Below are 25,802 nucleotides of genomic sequence, written 5' to 3'. Positions count from 1 at the left end.
TGAAATTGGTTTTTGGTACTTTTCAAAGTAACGGTTACTTGAATAACGGGTATTTTGTACCGGGTACAATATACCGAAGTTGCCCATCACTAGTTCAGCATTTATTCCTTTTGTTCCTAACCATAAGAAATACCATTCTAGTCTGAATACATAATTATATTTTTAATTCGAAGGTTTTAAAAATATACTACTTAAAACTTTTTACGTTAAAAATATTTAGTTTCATCTCATAGTATGTATGATAACTGAATTTTTTAAATGTATTCTTTCAGCAACTTTTAAATAAGTATTTACTAAGTATCATAAGTACTAAAATAAATTTAATACTTAAGTATTTAAAGGAGTATGGTAACATATATAAGACAATCCTATAAGGTAATTTTCCCCTCTTGAGAAATGTTTTCAAAAATGCAGGACCATGTTAAATATGAAGATGTCATATGCAAAACAATAAGTTTACTGTTTTAACTATTTCATACTTTTTTCCTATTCAGTACTTTATCAATTTATTTTATAATTTATCAATTTAATGCCATGAAAAAATCATTATGATAATTACGTGGAATAAAAATCTGAAAGCACAAAGAAAAAATACATGCAGTAAATTGATTTTCTAAAAAAAATCATTATGTATTTTTATTTGTAAGGAAACCGTTACCAAAATGTATCACATTTTTTTAAACTTTTAAGGGCAAAATCTGTCATGAGTAAGTTGCTTTAATTGAAAATACCAACAGCATATTTCACTATACAATCATACTTCTCACACTATTCAAAATAAAGAAAACTTATTAAGAAGTTTAAAAAATAATTCAATGCCAAAGGTTAAAACTCACAATAAAACGAAAAGAAGTGTAGTGTTTCCCTAATGAAAATACAGTTCAAATAAACATATCGCTGTTCTAAAAAATATATATATATATAAAATTTCAAGTGTCTATATGAATGAGGAAATAACTAATTAACAATATGAAACCATCTACATGAATGCACTGATGACATATACGTAACAAAATTATCATAGAAAAAAATATACAACTAGAAGATGGGCTGAATCTTTTAATGTTTAATTTGACTTAATATAACTTTTCAGACAAATATTAGTTACTTAGTATTTGATCTAATTCATAAAATGAATCCATTTATACCTTTGCTTTAAACTGTGTGATTTGTAAATGTAAGTGTATCACTAAAAAATGATAGAAAAGTTATAAAATTGGGAGCGCTTTATATTAAACCATTTAATTGAGAAAAACATCTTACAGGCAAATGTTTACTTCTGGATGATTCAATAACGTAAAAGTGCAATAAAACTTAAGATTTAACTTTAAGTTCTCCTTTCTTTTTCTTTCAATCTGTACATGATTTAAAACACTTTACAATAGACCTGTTTACTTATAATAAGCAACGGCTATAAAGTGAACACATAAAACTGATGTAAAGATGTAAAAAATATGAAAGGTGGGGAAGCAAAGATGGAATGACCCTTTTCTTTTTTCATTTTTTTTTATGCAGAGGTTTAAGTGCTTTTCAGCTACAGTTATCAAACTAACAGTTCTCACCTTCAGAATTATATACACTATACAAGCTTGTTTTCACCTTACACAGCAGAGTACATGAACATAAACCTGTTTTATGAGGCAGGCAGGAGATATACAAATGCAGATCAAATAATGAGCCACAAATAATAAGAAAGATTTTACAAAGTTTACTAAGAATTGACAGAAATGTTTACAGACAGCCAATTCAACTGACAAAGTCTTTTAGGTTTGAAAATGTTTAGCTAGATAATGCAGGTATTTTCATGAGTATTTAAAATGCTTGACAACACATCCATTGTGAACTATGTTACTGTTCAAAAAGTGCCTTGTTTTCTTGAATCCCCAAACATAATTCAAGACATGTAACATTTTAGACACAAATGGATGCGCTTGCCATTTCATGATGATAATGGACAGGCCACACAAAAAATTATGATATAGAGGGGGAAAAGCACTTGAGAACAGTAGTGAAGTGCTAACACTGGTATGAAGAACTGGATGGCCATATGATGCGATAAAATTGCAGTCTTGCATCAACAGATCTTATTGTCAAAAATGATTAACGACAGTAACATGTGAATTTACGATATATTTGCATTATGTAAATTCCTTATTGGTAATTCAAAGCTGCACAGACCTCACACTGAATTGTTTCATTAAAAATATTTACATAGTGTAACATTTTATCTGCATAAATAATGCCTCAAATTTGTAATGACTGCAAAACACAAAGCAGAGAAAGTCTTATTTAACCACAGAAAATCTGCAAAAAATTTTCAAAACATAAAAACTAATCTTTCTTGATATATACAGTTTAAATTCAATAAACATATCATTGAATTAAACATAATTCCATGATCAGTGTTATATTTATAAATACAATATGCATTTCAGTTAATTTTTTAGAGTCAAAAAAATGCAGATACCCCAGACAAATTTCTTATTTAGCAATAAATTAAAATAACAAAATTTAGAGAAAAAGATACAAAATATAATCTTGAAATATCAAAATTCAAAAAATTAAAACATGCAGAAGCGCAAAGAAAAACTCATTAGAAACGTATCAATAAAGAATCAAAAATTATTTTACATAAAGCAATAAAATTATTCTAAGCTCTCTTGCTTTGCTTTTTGCACCACCCAATACCAAAAGAAATTCTAAAGTGTGGCCCCATGCTACAAAACACAGGTATGCAATGGACTGTACTGTGTGGTGGCAGCTTTTATTTCTCTTTTTTGCTTCATTCATCCTGTTCACCTTCTGCACCCTCTGCTTCCAATTCACCTATAAGACAAATTTTGCCATTTAAATTAGATTTAAAAAATTCATTTTATTTTAAATGAATAAAGAATGACATTTAACACATTCATGAACACCTTTTCATCCTCTGAACCATTCACATTTAAATTTCAACCAGACTAATAAATTCTTTAAGCTCTTAACCCTTTTTTTAAACAGGTTTTTATACTTTATATAAAAAAAAGGAGAAGGGAGAATTTTTTAATACCTGTTTTAAACAAGATGAAAAATTCTACTTTTTTGAAAATAAGAAAGTAAGTAATTAAATGAGTTAAAATCTATTTTAATCGAAATTACTAAAAACAGGAAAACTTTAACTACTACTCAGAAAGCAGATTACTTAAATCTACATATAACTCTTCATAATCATATACAAAACTTAATTACTAGTCTATATTTTGGGGATATTTTTAAAGATTGTAAATAATAACATATACAATACAAAGTCTTTAATCCGGATCTCAAAGCTACAAATTTTCTGCGCATGCTACAATTTACGCATGCACATAATACCTTTACGCATGCGCATAATATGTTTACGCTTGTGCGTTTAATGTATAACGGACGGTATAAGCTAAGCTAAATTTATCCAATATCTATTTCAGTTAATGTTGCAGATTGCGTTGTTCTTTAATCTTCTAATTGGATCTGGCTTATTATTTTTTGCAGACTGTTAGAGCAATTTTATAAAAAGCAAGCTTGAACTTTTGATTATTTCAAAAAGAGTTTCCGATTCTGGAGCTGCCAAAGGACCTACAAAGTGAAAGCATGTTTCGATGTCCATCAAACAAAAACTGGAATTGTTGCAAAAAATGGATAAAGGCATGAAGAAAGTGACAGAGAGGTTAGTGAAAACGAAAAAATTTCAATTGACAAGTTAGTTGGTATTCTCGGCACAGCAATTACAGGCCTTGAACAGCGGAACTTTGTAACTGAATAAGAAATTATGTCTTTATAGAATTAAAGAGAAAGTATTAGCACATAAAACGAAGCAACTTAAACAACTTACATTGAAAGAAATGTTTAATAAAGTAAACAAATAAATATTAAGCCTTTTGTAAATTTTGATACCCTTTAGATCATAATTCTCATTTCATAAATTATGGTTTCATATTTTTAATTTTATAATTTCTGCATGCCATCTTACCAGAATTGATGATCTATAATCTGGAAAAAAACCCTAATCCGGAATCACCGCAGTCCTGACGTGTCCGGATTAAAGACTTTGTACTGTTTAACTCAAGCTTTTTCAATTAATTTTCTATATTAATTCTATGTTTTAAATCCTATCAAAACCACTCTACAAAATTTATAACAGAATTCAGAATTATTTTATGAATTTTAATGGCATTTGACAGCATTTAATTAACTAAAAATTCAAAAGTGATTTTTATTTTGTAAAGTTCTTAAAATGTTACAGTGAAACTCGGTTAAAGCTTTAATTACATAGAATTGATTTATTGGGGGGCAGGGGTATGACCAAGTCTACCATTCTTCAGTGGAGGAATTTTTAAGGGGAACTGGCTTGTACCCATATGACATATGAGGAAAATCACAAAAACTCCTAGCCAGCTAACAAATTCAACCAGGATTTCTTATCTTTATCAAAATACTTGAATGGTTTTACTGTTCAGCCACTGGTGGGTTTGCCAGACTAAGTCACATTAAAAAAAAAAAAATAATAAATAAATCTAGGTATGAAAATGACAGGCGTACTTGGGAATTACAGTCAGAAAGGGGAAACTCTCCATTATGGCTTTTACAAATAACTTATTCCAAAAATTCAATGAATATGACAATAATTTGAGAGGTCATGAAATGGATACACAATTATGTCGGAAGGTCCAAAAAAATATCCATGTATTTACAACTACACATAATCCATATTTGTTTCTCTTTTTACATGAAATGTTCCTGTATGCATTCTAAGCCTCTCGTCTTCAACTTATGTTTAGACAATACTGATTTATAGATGCTACAGTAAAATGATAGATCAGAATGAAAACAATAGTTTTAAAGTCGAGTTTTATTTTGATCTCATAAAATAACCCTTGTTATCTAAAGTATCGATTTACCTCCATTCCTAATGCCATCCTCTACATATCATTAAAACTGCAGTTGGTAAGCCAATAAATTTATGTTGTAAGTTTTGTATTAACAGCTTCCTATATTATAAGCACAAGTTTTTAATTATTGACTGCTGGTACCATAAATTAAACTATACTTTTGACCTGATGCAGTAGAGGCTCCTACTTGACTGTACTTCACTTGGTTAATATTTAACATACACATTATTAAAAGCATATCAGTTGGATTTATGCATTCTGTATAAAAACAAATCATATATTTAATCAAGAAATTCAAACGAGGGAAACATTCTCTGCTGCTAATAAAAAACACTAAGGAAAAAATTTCATGGAATAAGAAATTACGAAGCATTAAGTCCTCATAATTTCTCCAAATCCAAATATCAAAATCTATCTGGATATTCAAACCAAATATCAAAATCTTTATGCCCATAAAACTTCCACACTCTGATACTTCAGATGTCAGTAGGCATTGTATAAAGTTCTACAGTAAATATTTACACATTCACAGTTGTCACAAATAACTTTCCTCCTCAAGCTTTTTGCAAATATAATTTATTCACAATTAATAAGCCTTACAGCCATGGTATCCAACAAGGGGTATGCCAAAGAAGTAAGCTCATGATCACTTGTGAATGTTTAATTGTATGACGAAAATTTAGAAATGGGACCTTCCATCATGTGATTTAGCTTCTGAAAATGAAGTAATGTCAAACAAAAATGTTATCTACATGTTTAAAAAATTTGGACACTGAATTTTATAACCAACTTATTGATCTTCCTAGTATCAATACAGTTTCTTGGGTCATGAACCCACTTTCTGAAAAGGGGAAAATAGATCATCTTTTGATTATACAAGGTAATCCAAAAAAAGTTCTTGCAGTTTCTGACATGACATCGGAAGAGTGAACCCCAAAATAAAAATAGTCCCCACCAAACCTGGCGATGAAGTGGTTAGGAAGGGAGCCCGGATATTGACCACTAGTATAAAAGCGTGTTGCATCAGTACTTCAAACATAACTCACACAGTGACTGATTGAAATGGAGTCGTCACAGGTCGCTTATTCGGAGTTGTTTGCTGTATGATTTTAAAGTAGACCTCTCAGCAGCAGAATTGCCGAATTTTGCCAGGCCTTTGGGGAGGATGTCGTTAACAAATGAACTAATAGGCAATGGTTCCAGAAGTTCAGGTCAGGGTATATGTCTCTTAGTGATGCACCACACGGCAGCCGGCCACAAGCACTGGAAGATGAGGCCCTGAGAGCAGCCATAGAGACTGACAGTAGCCAAATATGTGCTGAGCTTGCTGCACACTTCCAGGTATCTGATGAAATGATCATACTCCATTTGCACCGCATAGAAAAAGGCATACAAGCTCAGAAAGTGGATACCCCACTCACTGCCCTATGCAAACAAGCAACAGTGTGTTGCTGCCTGTTTCTCACTGCTTACTCGGCATGGCAATGCATCCATATTTGATCAAGTACTCACCAGTGATGAAAAGTGGGTCTAGTATGACATACCCAGGCATTACAGACATTGGTTGTCAACACGGGACCCTGTGCCTCACAATGCGAGATCTTCTCTCCACCCACACAAGATCATGCTCTGCATCTGATGGACTAGTTGCCAAGTGGTGCACTATGAGCTCCTACCAGTGGGCCAAACGATCATGGCAGAAATGTACTCGCAGCAGTCGGAACGTGTGCATCGGGCACTGATGCATCAAGAGACAATGGTCAATTGTAAGGGTGTACTCTTCCTCCATGACAACGCAAGGCCACATGTGGCTCGGGAAGCCAGGAACACCATCCAGGACTGGACTGGGAGATGTTACCCCTTCCACATTACTCCCCAAACCTCGTACCAACAGAATACCACCTTTTCCATTCCCTGGGCAGCCATCTTTATGAGAAATCATTCAACAACCGACCAAACCTCGAAAAGGCCCTCATCACAGACTTCTCTGTGTTCAAGATTCCCGAGTTTTGCCACGATTGTATTGTACAGCTAGCCACTCGCTGGCAAAAGACATTGAATGCCAATGGTAATTACTTTGAGGATTAGTGGTGATTATTATTTGTTTTATGACTTTTTCTTTCTGACTGTCCAAAACGGCAAGAGCTTTTTTGCCTACCTTGTAGCTCAAGAAAGAACAGTTAACTGTCACGAGAGAAAGGCAGATGCTAAAATCTGAAGTTAAAGAAAAATCTCTACATAATTAAGTGGATTGGACTGAAAACCAAACATCCAGATTTAGTCAGCACAACAATAAATGCAATTTTGCATATGATTCTGTATACCTGTATGAAATACTGCTTTTCTGCAATAACAACTAAACGAAATACAGAAGTAAACTAGGGTACTGTATTAACATAGAGCATCAAACCAGATTTTGATTTTTCTGATATTTCTAGCTAATACAACCACAGGGTTCAGATTAAATTTAAAATGTCAACCTGAAATTTAAATATACATTTATTGTTCAATATAAATAAATAATTTGATTTTCTTTTCAATTTCTTTTTTAATTAAATTCATTCTTTTTCCTAATTAATGTTAGAGCTCTGGCCTTTAGACATATTTCCCATTTTAGGCTACAGCCTTTCATTCTCAACAAAAGAAACTTGGTTTCATTTCCTTAGGTTCACTTTAAATTATGTAGTAATTTCTGTTTAGCAGCAGTTTTTTAGTAGTTCTGAATTTCTTAATTCTACATATTTTGAAAAAAAAAAAAAAAAAAAAAAAAAAAAAAGAGAGAGATTTTTGCTTATTGCATTTAATCTGACCAGTAATACCATGTTGAAAGATTGAGTTTTTGCAATACTTTTCCTTAGTCATTAATTTCTCAAAAGAACTCATTTAAAATTTCTTAAATTAACCTTTCTTCTAATATTAAGCCTTTTGCTTGTTTAAATTAAAACTTATCAGGATAGTAACCAATTACTCAAAGTTTAATTACCTTTAATTTCTAACAAATTTGTAAAATAATCTGACATATGATTATATTGCAGAAAAAGGGTACTTCATACAGATATACAGAATCTTATGTAAGACAGTAGAGAGATATGTAAAATGAGAAAAATATTATGGAATTTTGAAACGGTTAGAAATTCACTCTCTTGGCCTGAATTTGGTTGCAGAGCCATTCCAGTACTGTGTAAACTGAAAGATAATTATCTTATGGCTATATGAACTAAGTGTATCACTGTAAAATGTTTTTCCTAAAAAATGCTAATAGCAGAACCATAATTTTATGCCAAATTGTAACTCTGTCCATTCCTAAAAATTCCTCGAGTTAAAATCATATACAATAAAAAATGTCCATCAAAAATGATGAGTTGTTCTGTTTCGTACAATTTGCAATCTAAAGCTGTTATCACTCAGCACTTTTAACAGAAAATTATCCAAATATTTTTACTTGTATACTTATATGAAAAATTACTTATTTTTAACTGATTTACAGCAGAAAATTCAAAAGGTAAAAGCATAAAGAAATCACAGGAAATATATTTTTTACAGTCGGATATCATGAGTACGTTCATGGTTCATGCAAAGGAATTACACTGAATAAAGAACATTATTGTTGTGCTCCTGCCTCACTTTTACCCATGTAAAAAAACTGTGTAGAATATACGGTCAGATGAATAACGATTTCTCCTTCGCATATTGATGGTCATCTCAGGGTACGCTCGCTATCTTCTGGGTGAACTGTTGACCCCTGATAGAGCAAGTCATACACAGGCTGGTAATGGCAGTATTATGCACTGGGGAACATTCTCATGCACAGATCTACCCCCATTCCTGAAACCTGAGGACTACCTAACGTAATTACAGATCAGTTGCACCCATACACGAAATCTGTCCTCCCAGTTGGTAATGGAATTTCCAGCAATCATAATGCCCCATATCATAAGACTCGAATTATGCTGGAGTGGTTTGAGAAGTATAAGGATGAATTCCAATTGATGTCCTGGACACCTAATTTGCTGAATTTAAGCCCAACAGAGCACATTTGGGATATTATCAAGGGGCAGCTCGGAATTCAAACACCACTATATCAGAATTATCTTGACTCTGAATGGTTGCTGCTTAGACACTTGGGACAACCTGTCTTCAATCATCTACCAAGAACTTGTGGCATTCCAGCCAAGGTGAGTAGCAGCTGTTTTGCAGGCTAATGGTTGGGCAAAGTGTTACTGAGTAGGTGGTCATAATGTTTGGCTCTTCAGTGTATATACAGTCAACTCCTGTAATAGTTCATGGATGATCAACCAACCAGACCTTATCTGAAAAAAGTCAATTTAAAACAGAATGACAGGAAAAATACTGACAAACCACTAGAATTAAGTAAATTTTTATGAGAAATAAGAAAATTCTGTAGGGATACAGATTAACAATATTAACAGATTTCACATTGCTTAGAAACTATTTTTATCGAGAAAAATACGCAATTTGTGTACACTTTGGTATATAAAAGTTCCTAAACCATCTATTAAAACTATATTTTTATATCATAAAAACAGTTATGTTAAAAATATACAGCCATTAATTCTGTTTGTCACAGACTCCGATCAAAATACGACAAACACTTTTTTGGTGCATTTTCATAAATGCAACTACCTTCATGGCATTTCCTAATTTTTTACAGAAAAAAAAAAAAAAAAAAAGACTTAAAATTGTAAAAAAATTACTCTCTCTCTCTCTATATATATATACGTATTATATATTAATACGCACATCATAAATTACTACAAAAATTATCAGTAAACCTATTTATAAGATTATTCCCTCCTTTCTAGAAGAAATTTCATAACAATCACTTAAGAATAGATTCAAAGTGAATTTTCCCTTTAGCAATTTTGTGAAAAATATTGTTTCTTGCAGAAATTGCACTGCAGGTTTTTTCAAGCAAGGCAAATCTCTCATGTGCATATATTAAAACTGAGTTTTAAGACAAAATACATTTCCATTTTTCTATAAAAACTCGGGATAAAGTCTACGTATGAAAATAGCATGCTTTAAGTGCATGGCTGACAGAGTTTGGGGCATTCTGAAAATTTAATAACTTCCAGAGAGGAGGTTGCACTAATAAGCAAGTACCCACTTTTTTTAATATATTTTAAGTATTCTTATTTTGAATGATTACATTTATATGACTAAATAAACTTATTCTTTGAATTAAAAGTGCTTAAAAACAAATTGTTAACAGCCTTTTTCTGTTAATTTTAATATAGATTTATCTCTCTTGCATTTTTTTAACTACTGTCATGTCACAGAAATTTAAGTTGCGAATTTTAAGTAATTATGCCCATATATGTATGTGTACTATATATATCGTACAGCAAGAATATACAGACGGTGGGGACAGGGGAAAAAAAAAACAAGTAATACTGAATGATTGTTATCTTCAATGACTCAGCTGTACAAATATGTAGCCAGTCACTTCAAACTTTAAATTCAGATGTTGATCAAACTGAATTAAGATCTCGTCAATCAGTAGATTAAGAATCACACAGTGCTCACTTCACTGTATGGACTATAGAATCTGAAGTCCTTCAAAAATAGCACTTCTCATCAGATTCCACTATGCTCAACATCTTGCTTCAGTCACAGAATGCCCTTACTCGACCACTAACAAGCAGCATGGAATACTGAATGATAAATTTTTGAATTTTTCGGCAAATTTCTCACCAGATTTAATATTTGGGAATAATTTGAGTTTTAGAATCAAAATAGAGGGGAAAAAAATATTGGTATATAATGTTAAGGAAAAGTCAGATTTTGTGTCAAAATACCTATGCTAGACTTAACAAGTATTCTAAGTGGTGTCTGGGCCCACTAGCGGCTGAGTGGTAAAGACGCTAAACACTGGTAGTTTGTTCCAAGGTTCGAATCCCGCGAACAGGCTGCCTGCCTGGGCATTTTCGTGGTTTTTCTCATGTGTAATGTGTATACGAGCCAGTTACCCTTAGAAAGTCCTCCACAAAGGCATCCTTCCCTTTAGCCAGATAGCCCTTGTGTGCTTTGCCATAATTAATTAATTGAATAATCCAACCTAAGTGGTGTCTTTCGAGACATGAAAAACACAAATTAAATTTTGTCCAGTAGAATGGGAGATACAAAGCTGTCACTTTTTTTTTTGTGTGTGTGTGTGTGTGTGTGTGAAGAGTGCACATGATCTACTACCCGTGTCCTTAACTATTTATGAAAAATTCTAGATGTCTGGCCTTCGGAAGGCTTCTGTAAACTTCCCAAATCCAAGCCAAGTGTGGCAGTTCAAGGCCAAAGGAGACAGCTATTTGTTACCTATCAGAGCACCTCCCAAGACGACCATAGCAACAGGTTCGGCTTTGAATCCCAGAGATACTTACAAGCATATAGTATCTATGCAGCAAGCGGGCACTACAAATAAAAGGGCAGTCAAAATTCTGGAGAAAGGTGGTAGAACCTGCTAATGCTCTCCCTCAAGATATTCTTCAACAGATTCTAGCATTTCAGCATGTAGCAGGAGCTCAGCAATTAGCAAGGTCTGGCAATATCACATACACCCACATGAATGTACAGGCACTGACTTTATTTCAACCGCACCTGTTATCACTCACATATCTCTTATTCAGTGAACCACATAGCTTTATAATGCACCAAAACCAAATTCTACATCTTTTTCATTATTCAACAAGTACATTATATTTATCCCACTTTAGCATTAGTATTTAAGGATGCTAATAAAAAGATAAAGCTGAAAAACATGTAAGGACTTGCCTTTGATGAGAGGATGGATTTCTTTAAGATAAAAGTTTAAAATTTACAGATAACATCTGAAAACCTGCCAGTTAAAAAATCTTGACAAACGTGCCATTTAATTTTTAGTCACATACATGAAATGCTCACTGAACTTCCAATATTTTTCATACATGTCCTATCAGCAGGACTTTCTTCTCCATATACACAAATAACTTTGCTTTTACTGAAGAAAGTTTTATTTAAAGCATGGTTATTCTTTTCATATCAACTCTATTACCTAGGAGTTACACCACCCTTTATGCAAGGTTTCAAAAGTTGGGGATTATTTATCCCTTATAGCATCTTCACAATGGCATCAGAAAATTATATATTTTATTAAAATATAAACAGTAAGCACAATCTAACACTAATTACTCTTCTTGGGACTTTTACTATCTCCTAATATTTGCACTTTGGAAGAAAGCCAGCATAACCAAAAAATTGTGATTGATACATTTTTATTAAAAACTGGTACATTTTCATGTGGAAGGGTATCACAAAAGCAATTTGCATATTCGACCACCAGAGGGCAGTTATGTCAGTGTTGTATTAACATTGGCATTCCTTTTGTTAAATCTTCTTAGTTTTTTTTCTAAACTAATGGTTTTTAAGTTCTGCCGGTTTTCTCCCAAAGCAGCGATTTGTTCTCTGGCTGTTACCATGTGCTTTCCACAAAACTAATCAGACATTATATACCTGATTTGTTTTCCATTATATTAATGGTTTAACAGTTGCAAAATTTATATTCTTTACGATCCAGTAATATTAGACGATTACATAAAAAATTAAATATACATCAACTTATGTTACTTTACCTACTCCACTCTGAAATTCAATATATTTTTTGTAGAGAGTGTAATTAAATGTGCAGAATATGGAAGGATTGTATTTTAAACATTTATAATATAAAAAATCTTTTCAGAATATTAAATTTCATTTTGGAATGGATAAGCCATTAAAACTCTTATTTTTACTTTAACATCACTGAAAGATATAAATGTTACATGAAACAAACTAATAGTAGTGTTTTCTTTTCAAAGCCAACCAATGCTTTAGTGATAAAGCATCACAAAAAACTCAACCTTAACTCAAGTTGCATACAACAGCATTGTTTAAAAAGTATATTAGAAAGTCAGAAGTTAAGCAAATTTTAGATTTTCAGACAAAATATGCATCCAATTTACTCTCTAAATAATTTTAAGTGCAGCAATTTAGGAAAAAACTTTTTTTACATAATTTGATTTAACATAGCTGAAAGAATAATTTAAAAAACCATTTGCAATGTTTAATTCTGAAAAGTAACTCCTATTCAAAATGCTGCTCTTAGTAGTTACATTTACAGTAGAAGGTGTGCTTATAATCACAAAGTGGTTTTCACACTGGAATTTTGACTATATTTATATCACATACATTTACAAGATAACTGAACTGAATAATCTTATTTCGGTCAGATGTGAAATCTTAACAAGAGGCAATTATTATAACGAAGTTCAAAAGCAGCTGAGAAATAAAATTTTACAAATTCCTGTCTCAAAAAATTAAATCTGCTTTTCCCAAACACTGAAGGATATTAACAGTTATGCAGATATATCTGGAGTTTGTTTTTATGAGTAAATTCTTAACTATTAAACTATTACTACTCTTATATCCCAAAAAAACTGCATGTTTATATTTCTCTTTTCACACTGATAAGACTTCAAAATATATTCCTTCAAACCAGATGAAAATATTCAAGGCTAAAAACTTTTCTTTGAAAGACATTCCAACCCTTAATGAAGTAAATGACAGTCTACTTAAATAGAGTGGTTAATATTTCCCTTAAAGCACATTTGAAATATACACTAACGTTTGCCAAAATTGTACCACCATGAAGAAATTATTCAAATTGAACCAAACTTGGTTCAACTTGCATAATTGAGGTAAGACGTGCAAATGATTAAAATTACAAAGCAATTGCACATGCATGAAATGAAAACTTGCCACTTAATCTACATATATAAAGGACTGAAAGTTGTGTTGAAATCTGTTTCTCGTTTTCTACCTGCAGTGAAAGTTTAATTAGTGGTCAATATGCGTCATCAACAGTCGAGGGTGCCATACCTAAGAATTAACGGAGTTCGTACACGGCCGCATCATCGGTAGTGAGAGGGTTGACCTTCATATTCAACAACTGCAGCCTACACGCAGAGTAATGCGTGTTTGGAAGAAATGGACAGAGGAGAACCCAACAAGGTGAAATTCTAGCAGTAGGGCATTCAACAGCAAAGGACGACAGACATGTCAGCGACAGATTCTAGCAAGTCCTCTTGTGTATTAGCACAATGTTGGAGCACGGCACTCTGCGGTTAGTCGTCTGCTGCAGCATGAATTACAAAGATTCCTTTACGTAGCATTCCTCTGTCGCTTAATCAGACACTTCCAACTTCAATGGCCATGACAACACAGAGTGTGCTGTGCCCTGTGGCAATAAGTTATTTTCTCTAACGAATCTCACAACAATCTGTAGTATGATGGAAGAGTAAGCATCAGACATTACAGAGAGGAACATATGCTCCCACAGTGTGTTATCCAGCATCTTACAGCACCAATGCCTGGCATCATGGTGTAGGCAACCAACAGTGATCGCTATATAAGGGAAGCTGTGGAGTCTGAGGTTATCCCCATTCTGGATGCTATATTTCAGCAGGATAATGCCCGTGCACATTTCCCAGAGTGCACAAGCCTTCTTTAAGGCACATTAGATTTCATTTCTTCCCTGACCTACATATTCCCTGGACATGCCATCCACTGTGCATGTCTGGGATCAGTCGGCAACTTATTTGCACAACTGGGGGTGAGGCACACAAGACTGAACTTTGGCATCAAATCAAAGACATATGCTATTCCCTAAGATTACATCCATGATATGCATGATTCAATGCTATGACATTAAAAAGCCTCTCATCCCTCAGTATGGCCACAAAGTACTGATTTCCGACGTTAGTTTTGTTTTTTGTCTTGTAAACTTTATTGTTTATTTGTATCACTATCAGTAATATATGGACTAAATTTATTCATTTCCAACAATTCCTTCATGGTGTAGCATTTTTCACAAACATTAGTCTAGTATTACCGTTGTTTTCAAAATTCCAACCTCAATAGTTTATTTAATGATTATATCTTAAAATGATTAGTTTTCATAGGGTTGTAACCTTATACCTTGAAAAAATAACACATATTAAAATAAATAATGGCAAATAGTTTTTTTCAAAAAACATGCATATCTATTAAGAAAAATTATTCCAATAAATCACTCCCATTTTACTTTTAACCACTTGCACTACGACTAAACTTCACGGTTGCAGTGGCGTGAGCTACAATATAACAAGTGGTAAAGTGTCTCACTTACACCGCTTCACATCTGCAAGTGCAATCCAAATCTGTAACGAAAAATAAACAACAATCTTGTTGTTGGGCGACATGTGCACCACTTTATTTTATTTATGCGATAAATGCCTATCGAAATATCGCTCGCGGTTCAAGACAAAAGCATCTTGACGTGCTTTTTAGCGCAAGTGGTTAAACAGGATAAACAAAATATTCAAGGAAGGAGATTTATACTGATGAAAATTCTTGGAATTTATTTTAATAAATTAAAGGAGGGATAATAATGTCTGAAATATAATGTAATGATATCTGAAATTTAAATTCAAAATTCCTACTATTTTTAAAGAAAAAAAAACTGTACCAATACTTTTTTTTTTAATTTATGAAAAAATAAACTGCAAATATGGTTATTGGATCATGCACCTATTTCAATTTAGTAAACATAAAATTATATATCATTTTACTCATTTTTTCATCACAGTTCACAAATATCTTACAACTAATCTATGTTCAGTAATATTCATGACTTAATTATGTCACCATTAGAAGATGATTGCAAATAAAAATCTTTCCAGGTCTTTAGAATTCATTGCATGTTTTTTTTTTTTTTTTTTTAAATATCATCACAAAACAGCCTATTCAGGAGGTTCATCTGCCAAAGAGGTGATACGCTTTAATACTAGAAACACTCGTATGATATACTATGAAAATATCAAATATGACTCCATATATCCAGCCATTTAACTATATTTATGACCTTTTTTATCATTATTTATCCTTAAAAAACTATCTAAACAGCATCAACAAACAATCTCTATTTGTCCCATAAACACACTGGATATTCTGAACTGGAAAAACACCCATGCATTTGTTGCCATTAATTTCTCTCTTTTCTTGAAATTAAGAAGAATCCCATAACAGAAAAGGTTAGACCAATGGTACATTCAAGAAATGTATATATTTATTATTTCACACAAGATACAATAAAATGTGAAACTTGCTTAACTGTAAAATACAGAAGCCTAAACAAAGCACATCCCCCCTTGAAAACACATTTTATTTAAAGTTAATAAAAAGGAAGATGCATTCTAATTATCCACATTTATTTCAATACCCAGTAAAATTGCAACATTTGCTAGCACACGTACAATAGCAAACCCCTTCACTTATGCATACAACATATGCTGGAATACACATGGATTTATACACTTTATACCTAACCATCATTAATGGTATCACCAACTGTTAAAAATAAACACTAGCCTTTTATATTTTCTCATAAAATACTTGTTTTGTAATTATTTCTGAATAGCAGTTTTACAATTTAGTTGCATTTAGTGGTTAATAACTAGCCGCAAAGAAAGGCAAACCAATGTTTTTTCTGGAATGAGGTGCATATAATTAGAAAGCATCAAAAGTGAATAAATAAAATTCAATTAATAGAAATATTTAACACCATTCATTAATGGAACTTTCTGATTGTTGCCTACTCCTATGAAAAGTTGTGAACTCAGAGGGGGGGGAATTAATTGGCTACCTTTATAGCTTTCTTATTAGTGTTCACAAGGAAAAAAACATCTATTCGAACAATATTTGCATTTTTACAGCCATTATCTAATACTGTTTGAAAAATGGCAGCTAAATATAAAACATATAAACTCACACACATTCAATAGTGCCGGTCGTATGCATGCGAGTTGACTGTTGTTACATGTATATTTGAAAATATGGGAGGAAAGCGGTTTTATCAAGTTGAAACTGGGAATGCAGATAACTAGAAAATGCCATTTTTATTTCAATAGTTAAAAAGCCTATAAAATTATATTCACAAATCCTGAACATTATTTTTCTTCCTCAGTTTCACCACTAATTCAATGCAAACAGCAGCAAAAACAAATTGTATGTATTTTAATTAAATGGTGAAACAGAGGAAAAGGTAATGAATCAAGTACTTTCTGTGGCTACTTACAATTTAAACCAAGATTTAAAAGCAATTTTATTATGCACCTATAGACTACACATAAAGTAAGAGGTATTTAAAGATTGAATGTAGTGTCTGCGTGGATATGTCACAAAAATTATGTCCTCTAGAAGATTAAAAGCCAGAGCATTAAGCTGCGTTCAGAAGATGGTATATGTGGTTTAAGCTGAGCTGCATTGCCAGGCAGGGGGTCACTGTCAAGTCACAAAATCCGGTTTAGGGCTCTTGGCATAAGAGTCAACCAATCAGAGCAACAGCCCAAAACCTTAATGTGAAAACAGAGCAGCAAAGATGTAGACACATCCACGCATGCATAAATTTAGCTTCTCTAAGTGGGTGGGGCTTAGACCCTGTTTCGCAGGTACAAATGGAGTTCCCGCATTTTATTCCTTGCGATTATGCCTCTGTGACATTTACGTTGCCGTCTGAACGCAGTCTTACACAACACTCTCAAGGATTCAGATCTTCAGCTTCTTCCCTTTGGTTGCAAAACTATCAACATCAGGCATATGTACCTTTTTCACACTTTATGAGTAGTATCTATTGGCTGTGCCAAGCAAATGCTTTTCACCAATAAGTGACTTTGTATAAAGGCATGGATAGCAAACTCAATAGCAAAATATATCTGTTGGGCATATTTTTACAGCTTGTTTATAAATTACAGCTTTACATTCTGTTTTAAAAAAAAAATTTAAAAGAAGCAATTTCTAAAAAAAAAGAAAGTTATTAGAAAGCAAAAAATCTAAGTGGCCAATAGATACATTTTTATGAAATAAATAGTCCTTCTGAGCTAACCATTAAGCAAAAAATAAATGAGGATATAAATCTAAGGCACTCAAACACACTGTGCAGAAAGCATGCACAAACTGGCTATTGTTGCAGATACATTAAAATATATACCATCCCCCCAAGAAAAAGGGCCGTTTTATTAATGTTGAAACCATCCTCAGTTAAATTACTTACTCAATGAAACAGAAAAAGAGTAATGAATCAAGTATTTCCTCCTGTTACTTACAAATTTAAAAATAAAGAACTATACGATTTACATATTTAAAAACAAAATTTTATTATGTACCTATGGAATATACATAAACTAACACAAGTATTTAACGTTTGAATGATGTGCTTGTGCGGTTATATCGCGAAAAAATATAAGGGCTCCAGAAGATGAAAACAAGCAGCGTCGCACAACATTCTCAAGGATTCATACCTTCAGCTTCCTCAATACCTTCACCAGCATCTTCCTCACCTTCTTCATATACTTCTTCTTCATCCTCTTCTTCACCTAAAAGCAACATGTAAATATAAAATGACAGCAACATTAGGTAATAAATTAGTCATATATATGAAAAATTAAAGGTTTTTCCTTTTTCTGAGATGAAAGATTGATTTGATTATGACAAAGCATACAAAGGCGAGGAGGATGTCTTCAAAGATTTAAAAGTCTAAAAGGAGGGATGTCTTCAAAGATTTTTAATGGGACCAAGCTCATATTCATGTTATATGGAGGGGATAACAAAACCTCCCATAAAGGCAGCCTGTCTGCAGAGAAACCTACATTCATCCAGATTCTTCATTATTTAATTCCTCTACATATAATGCACGGCTCTAATATTTGGTGGCAAGAATTTGGAAAATGAAATGCCATTTATAATGATTCAACACAAAATTAATAGCCTTTCTAAACTAATGCGCGTTAGTTTCGAAAGGCTATTAATTTTGTGTTGAAGAAAAAAATTAGTTTCAGTTTAAAAATGATTCAAATTTATGAAAAAATTTTAAATAAACCGTGAAACTTTATTGAGTTAAACTTCATTCAAAGGACAAACCTGGAACCAAAGAAAAGGCCTTTTGCGATACAAACAGCAAAATAAGTAGAATAAATTTTGAATTATAATCCTCATTAAGCATTTATATATGTTTTAAATCATTTATATAAAGGAATTATATACGATAAGACATAATTACAACAAATACCTTGAATATGGTCATGTTACGAGCGATAAGATGGCTTTCCCACAAAGCGGTTTTAGGGTCACCAGAAAACGGCAAGAATGAGCAAAGTTACCAGATTTGGCATGAAACTGCCCATTCGATGACATGCCATAGATGGAGTGAGAATATTCTAAAATGAATTCTTAACTGTTTGCCCCAGAATGTTCTCAAAGGCAGGTAAAAAAAAGCTATATAAACTCTGCCTATACACGAAACAGCAGGGTATTATCAGTTTATCGCGAATTATACCTAGAGTACATCTAGTTCAGTAGTAGTGTCTTCAGCTCTGAAAGCGATCGACCAAGTTGTATGATGCCGTGAAGCTGTCTTCAACGTTATAGCCTGAAGCCTGTGTTTCTGATTGTTTCAGCATGTTTGTCATAGTTTTTGGATGACTGTAAACATGCTTTTGGATCACTCCTGTGTAACACTGAGGAATAACCCGTGTTTTGATTTTTCATTAAGTGTTGTCATCGATTACTCCAAACCCACAAACCCATAGAACGTGACAATAACAAAGTTCAATGGTACATGCATTAATACTCTAATGCTGCACAAGATTAATTGCTATCTTTTCCAGAATTCAAGATTTTTCTAATTATGATTTATACTGAAGCAGTGTTTAGCCTTAGTTTCCTAAAAAATAAGTATTTCTCATATCAGTTCCCACATGGGTTATCTGAAAAAAAAAAAAAAAAAAAAAACTGTGTTAAGCATTTCTATTAATGATTGTTTTTTGGAAAGGACCATAATGACAACAGAATCTAAATTTTAATAAAAACATCAATTTTCTTCAATTTCTTTTACGATGTAAAACAAATGGAACAAAGTATGTGATTTATTACTAAATTCTGAATGTAATTTTTTAAATAGTAAGTAGTATTTGTAACATAATTTTTAGTAAGTAAATTAGAGCAAAACTTCACAATTAGGGAAAATTTGATCATCAATTGATGTTATGTATATTAAACTACTGATTTTCATCAAACAAAAATATAACCAATGAAAAAGTGAATACAAAATGTGAAAATGAAAATTTCAAGTAAAAATAAAGACCTTATTAAAATGCTCAATTAACAAGAAACTAACAAAACATTAAATGGAGAATGAAAACTTACAAAATGATACGACAACGTAGCTGACAATAATCAATTTTATCCCTCGGAACACTTACTCCCTTCCTCTTTGAATGTTTTGCCTTTATCAGTTAAACTAACCTAACCTTACAAAATTACTGATAAATTAGGAAACACTGACAAATTACAAAATACTAGTTAATTGAAAAACAACAAAATAGAATCATTGGAGGGACAGAAAGGATATAGGGGAAAAAAAAAAAAAATGCTGCAGATTAGGGGGAAAACAAAGCGAGGAAGATAAAAAAAAAAAAGGAAAAAGATTTAGTCAGCTTAACTCAAAATTACAACCTTGAAATCTGAAAAGCCAGGTTTTTCTTAAATGAAAACTGGAGGAAAACCAGGAAATTTTCAAGCTGCATCACAGTGCCATATCTACAAAACTCCAAATGTACTTAAATTCACTTTACAAAGCATGATGCATGTTTACTCAACTATTAATATAATTTCAACTGTACACATATTAATTAGATATAAATTTTATGTTCTTTGTTAATTTCGATGTTCAATATTCTTGAAATTTTATAATACTAAGAAAACCCCGAGTAGGGAAAGTAAAGCTTTTATTTTATCTCTCTACTCTTAAAATGATGGAAAAAAATTAATGCACAATATTTGTTCAGATAAACTATATAATGTATCATGTAATAAGGTAAAACAAAATTAAATACAAATATCGACTATTGCTTGATTTTTCATATAAAGGTCTACAGTGGATTTCAATTCAAAGGAAATAAAATTTAATTGATTTTTCATGTAAAGGTCTACAGTGGATCAAGACAATTCAATTCAAAGGAAATAAAATTTAATAAGTTCCTAAAATGATAAAATGATTCAAGTGAAAAATGAAGTGAAGTTTCATATGTATTCTGAAATTCACTACAAGTGGTTAAATGCAATTTTATAAATTATTTTAATGACTTATTTATTGCAGGGAAGCATTTTCCTTGTTAGCTTTTCTTAGTAAAAGTTAAGAAATGAAAAACCAGGAGTTATGTTTAAAAACCAGAAATCTCCCAGCTAAATCTGTAGAGTTGGTAACTATGCAAAACCCACTGAAAATGCTACTTTCAACAAACTTAGAAACTAAAATTTCATGGCTGTGTTAATGAAAAGTTTTGAACTTAGTAAATTATTCCAAAAATATTTAGCACTATTTAGCAATTAAACAATAGGCACACACAGCCCATCAAAATAGTTCTAGGTCTGCCCCTATATGTAAATTAAAATTAAATTTCTGCAGGTCTAACTGATATAGGATTTCAGGTACATACAAGAGTTCAGCTAATGAAAAATCCTCAAAACTTTTGCTATTTCAACTATTCACATACATATGTATTTCCATAATAGATAAATTTTAAAATACAAATTCAAAAATACATAAAAACTACCACATTATCATACTGCCAGAAATGGTGCCACTTCTATAATTTCCATTTAAAATCACGTTATGTCAAATGCTTTATACTTGGACTAGTGCACTGATAAAGGGGAAAATTGGCATTTCCACTTGTATTCCTTTAAAAGGACATCCCATATAATACTGCAGAATATCACTAATTCTCTAAAATCAAAAACCTTAACACTCATCCCCCCAAAAAAAAATTTCACTGACAGTACAGCAATTCAAATAAATCTATACTCCTAAATCATTCCTCTACTGATGAAGAGAAATAATTCTCCAACCTTAGACCAAATATTAACCCAAAACTGAATCCAAAAGCAGTTAACATCTAAAAGCTGCCTCTAGATCAAACTCAAAGAACGCTTCAATGCATTTCTTACAGACAATGAAACAATTAAAAAAATTTAAGAAGCAATCATCTCTCCGAACTTACTCCATTAATTAAAGGTCATTTACATCAGCTAAAAACACAGAAACAGAAATGGAACAGACGTATATACAATTGATATTTGAAGAAATAATTTTTAAGCCTTGAAATTTTTCCAAATGCACAGGTAGTCATCAAGAGAATGGTGAAAAAATTTCTAGCTATCAAAACCAAGCAACATATAAATCAAAGCACCAAGAAGGACTTTTGTGATTGTGACGAAATTTGGTATGACAAAAACATCTTGATCGACATGCAAATGATCAACATTTCAACACAAATGAACAGGAATTGGGATCATGGCGCGCATTTCTAGTGCGCAGTTCGCAAAGTATAAAACCCGTAACAAGGACGGAAAAGTTATCTTTTTTTGTAGCTGCCATTGTTATTCCATAAAGAAGCAACTAAGATGCCATTATGACAATATCGAAGTCCTTACAGACAACTAAAGGACTTCAAACTTGGTTGCATTGTAGGGTTGCGTAAAGCTGGGTGGTCATACCGAACAATAGGCCGTCACCTGCAGCATACAGACACTGCTGTGCAAAGATGTTAGCAGCAATGGTTGATACAAGGAAATTGCCGACAAAATGAAGGCTCTGGAAGGCCAAGGAGCATAAATGCGAGACAAGATACAATGAATGTTCGCCAGGCCTGAACTGCCCCAACGGCATCATTGTCGTCAACGCACTACAGACACGTCTATACCTCCCATGGTACCAGCCATCATCTCAGGGCGCTTGTCTGAGACGGGGTTATGCTCACAGAAGCCTTTAAGACATTTATTTGCTTTTGACCCCATAACATTGACGTAGTCGTCTGAAGTGTAGCAGCCGATCATCATGGCTCCTATCAGGCTGGCATCGTATAGCGTGCAGCGATGAATCTCGCTTAACTCTTGAAGCAGATGACCACTGTGTTCGTGTCTGGAGAGGAGGGGGGCAGCGGTCCCAATCAATTTTACAAAGGAATACAGCCATAACCCCTGGTGTGACAGTATGGGATGTTATTTCTTATGACAGCAGGTCATCTTCAGTCATCCTCCGTACATCTTTAACAGCTCAATGATATGTTGATAACATCCTGCAGCTGGTTGCATTAACTTTCATGGCACATCATCCTGAGGCCATTTTTCAACAAGATAATGCCGGATCATAATCTCTGGACTGTCTTCGTGCGGTTGATACTCTTCCTCAGCCAGCAAGTTCACCAGATCTTTCACCAATTGAGGATGTCTGGCGCATGGTAGGCTGCCAGATTCGGGCACCACAAAATATCCATAGATCTGGAGAGAACTTATGAATGCCTGGCAGAATGTGTCGCAGGATGACATTAGCAACCTCTACCACTGCTTGCTTCGACGAATTCAAGCATGCATTGCCGCCAGGGGCAGTTCGACCAACTACTAATTTGAACACTCAATGGGTGATTGTGATCCATGTGAACTACACACATATTCAATTTCATTAAAAACAACCACTTCCTTCATGGATTGGTTCGATGCTTCGATTTTTTTGCAAGAGTGTATAGATACACATAGAGAGAGCTAAAGATATTTGACTTCTTCATACAATAAGCTAACAGTTTACAAAGTGATTAATTTAACTGGGCTGGGACAGCCTCTGAAAAAGGAATTACATGTAATAAAATACTTTGTTTAAATCAGTGCTCCACAACCTTTTCTCACCTGCGACGCACAAAAAATCTTTCTGGAATTTCGTGGCACACCAAAAGCTAATGTATATATGTATTGATTTATACATAAAATTTACAATAAATTTTTGTTTTTAATTTGAAAAATATACAATTATAAAACCATAACATTTATTTATATGCAATCATAATAATTATCAATGTGATACTTGCGCTTTAAAAAAAAAATATATTTTTGAGTTCCGAGTTATCAAGGAAGTGCCGAAAAAATTCAAATGCTGACACACAATCACACAACAGTGAAATATATAAAAACATTTAAAATAGACATTATTAAGGAAAAAAATTGTCATTGTGTATTAAATACATGATAAAAAATTGCAAAATGTCAAATACATGTATTTGATTGCGGCACACCTATATCTTACTCATGGCACACCGGTTGCGGAGCATTGGTTTAAATAACCAAAAGGTGAAGTTATGTTTTAATGCAAAATGAATAAGTATTTTAGTTAAAGATCCATGTTAACATGTTAGACGAATTACTGCTATTCTGCCAACAGCTAAGTACCTCAAACCTTTTGAACTGTTACAATTAAAACACTTTGCTCCGAGGTGTTATTTCAAAGTAAAAGAAAAATAAAATAAAAAAAATTACAATATTAAGAAATGAAGCACTGTTAAGTAACCAAGATAGAAAGGGAGAAAAAAAAAAAAAAGAGAGAGCTGCAAAATTTAGGTAATTATCTATTAAATGCATAATAAAAGAACAAATCTACAAATTTAGGCAACATTTATAAGATATCAAAAAAATACTTAAATAAAGAACTCATTTCATATCATTCAATGGTTTCATAAATAACTCTATCATAAGCTTTTATGCTATACATATACCATACATAAAATGCTTAGATGCAAAAATATCTAATAAATACCTTCTCCATCATCCTCCTCATCTTCACCATCACCTTCTTCCTCAACTACAACTACTGAATCATCTACTTCGTCATCCTCACTAAGAATTTACAATATATTTTACTCAAGTTTCATTAACAGCTAAATTTTCAAAATTCATAAATAATATGAAATGAAAATTATCCATATAAAAGCTTTTATTAATTTGGATCAAAAACAGTTACACATATTTAGTAGTAATCTACACAGGATCTGCTTGCCAAGAAAGTGCTTTCCTAACTTACATGCCATTTTAAGTTTTCACCAAAATATATATTAATATGATACAGGTGAGGCCATCTGCTTCTTGGTGAATTTTACACTGTTTTATTGTTAATTTTCAGAGTGTAAGGAATGTTGTTTCATTAAAAATTCTAATCATTAATATATGGAATAATTTCACATGTGACATTAGCCTAACTATGGTGTCCTGTGTTGTGTCAAAACCACCCATGTCATTGAACCATGGTAAATTTTTAATTCTTAAAATGTTACAATACTAAATGCCATTCAATAGAATATAGAATTTCTGACATTACTTTCTTCTAATAGCTACATGGTATATGCACATAATTTAAAGATTTTAAAATCTACTTGAAATATCCTGCACAATATGAGTTATCAGAATTTAGAATGTCAAAATTACTTAAAGGATTTTTTTAATATTATGGAAACAAAATCTAGATCTATTGGTTTTTAAAATTATTTTCAACTCAATATATATTAAGAAAAACAACTGAATATTTAAAATCTTTTTCTAAGCAAGTATACACAGTACAAAAAGATGAGCAGAAATTACCTTTCATCTTCTTCACCTTCTATTCCATTCTCTACTTCAATATCTGGAACTAAAAAGTATTGTAGTGGATTTGGCCACATATCATCTTTTATAACCTGCAAAAAGAAAATGGTTAAGACTAAAAAACAAATACATTCAATTCAGTTCAAATTTTCAGTTTCATTTGCCTCATAAAAAAATGCATAAAATGAGAATAAAGGGGAACTATATCCAGCATCTGCTGTATCAATGGAGATAACTAACAAAAAAGTTTATTTTAACAAGCTGAAAAATGTTTTTCACAATACCTGACATTTCAGTACCTAGAAAAACAAATTCCTTTATGGACATGATAGAAAAACATTTAAAAAAAAAAAAAAAAAAAAAAGACTC

General features: G+C 32.3%; 1 protein-coding gene across 1 annotated transcript in view; it reads right to left on the bottom strand.

Annotated features, from left to right (window-relative positions):
• Positions 1-1,223: 1,223 nt before the first annotated feature.
• Set (NAP domain-containing protein SET) overlaps positions 1,224-25,802 on the bottom strand; it is a 45,041-nt gene continuing 20,462 nt past the window's right edge. Inside the window, exons 4-7 of the mRNA XM_035368430.2 lie at positions 25,431-25,525; positions 24,613-24,692; positions 18,272-18,346; positions 1,224-2,826 (exon numbers count right to left, since the gene is read on the bottom strand). Coding sequence (XP_035224321.1) covers positions 2,783-2,826; positions 18,272-18,346; positions 24,613-24,692; positions 25,431-25,525 — 294 coding nt within the window. The 3' untranslated portion in view covers positions 1,224-2,782. The remainder of the gene's footprint in view (positions 2,827-18,271; positions 18,347-24,612; positions 24,693-25,430; positions 25,526-25,802) is intronic.

The sequence above is a fragment of the Stegodyphus dumicola genome, chromosome 8, assembly GCF_044657685.1.
Source record: "Stegodyphus dumicola isolate Sdum_Otavi_A_Nest chromosome 8, ASM4465768v1".
Classification (NCBI taxonomy): domain Eukaryota; kingdom Metazoa; phylum Arthropoda; class Arachnida; order Araneae; family Eresidae; genus Stegodyphus; species Stegodyphus dumicola.
Note: the sequence above shows the minus strand (reverse complement) of the source record. Positions and strands in the feature narration are given on the sequence as shown.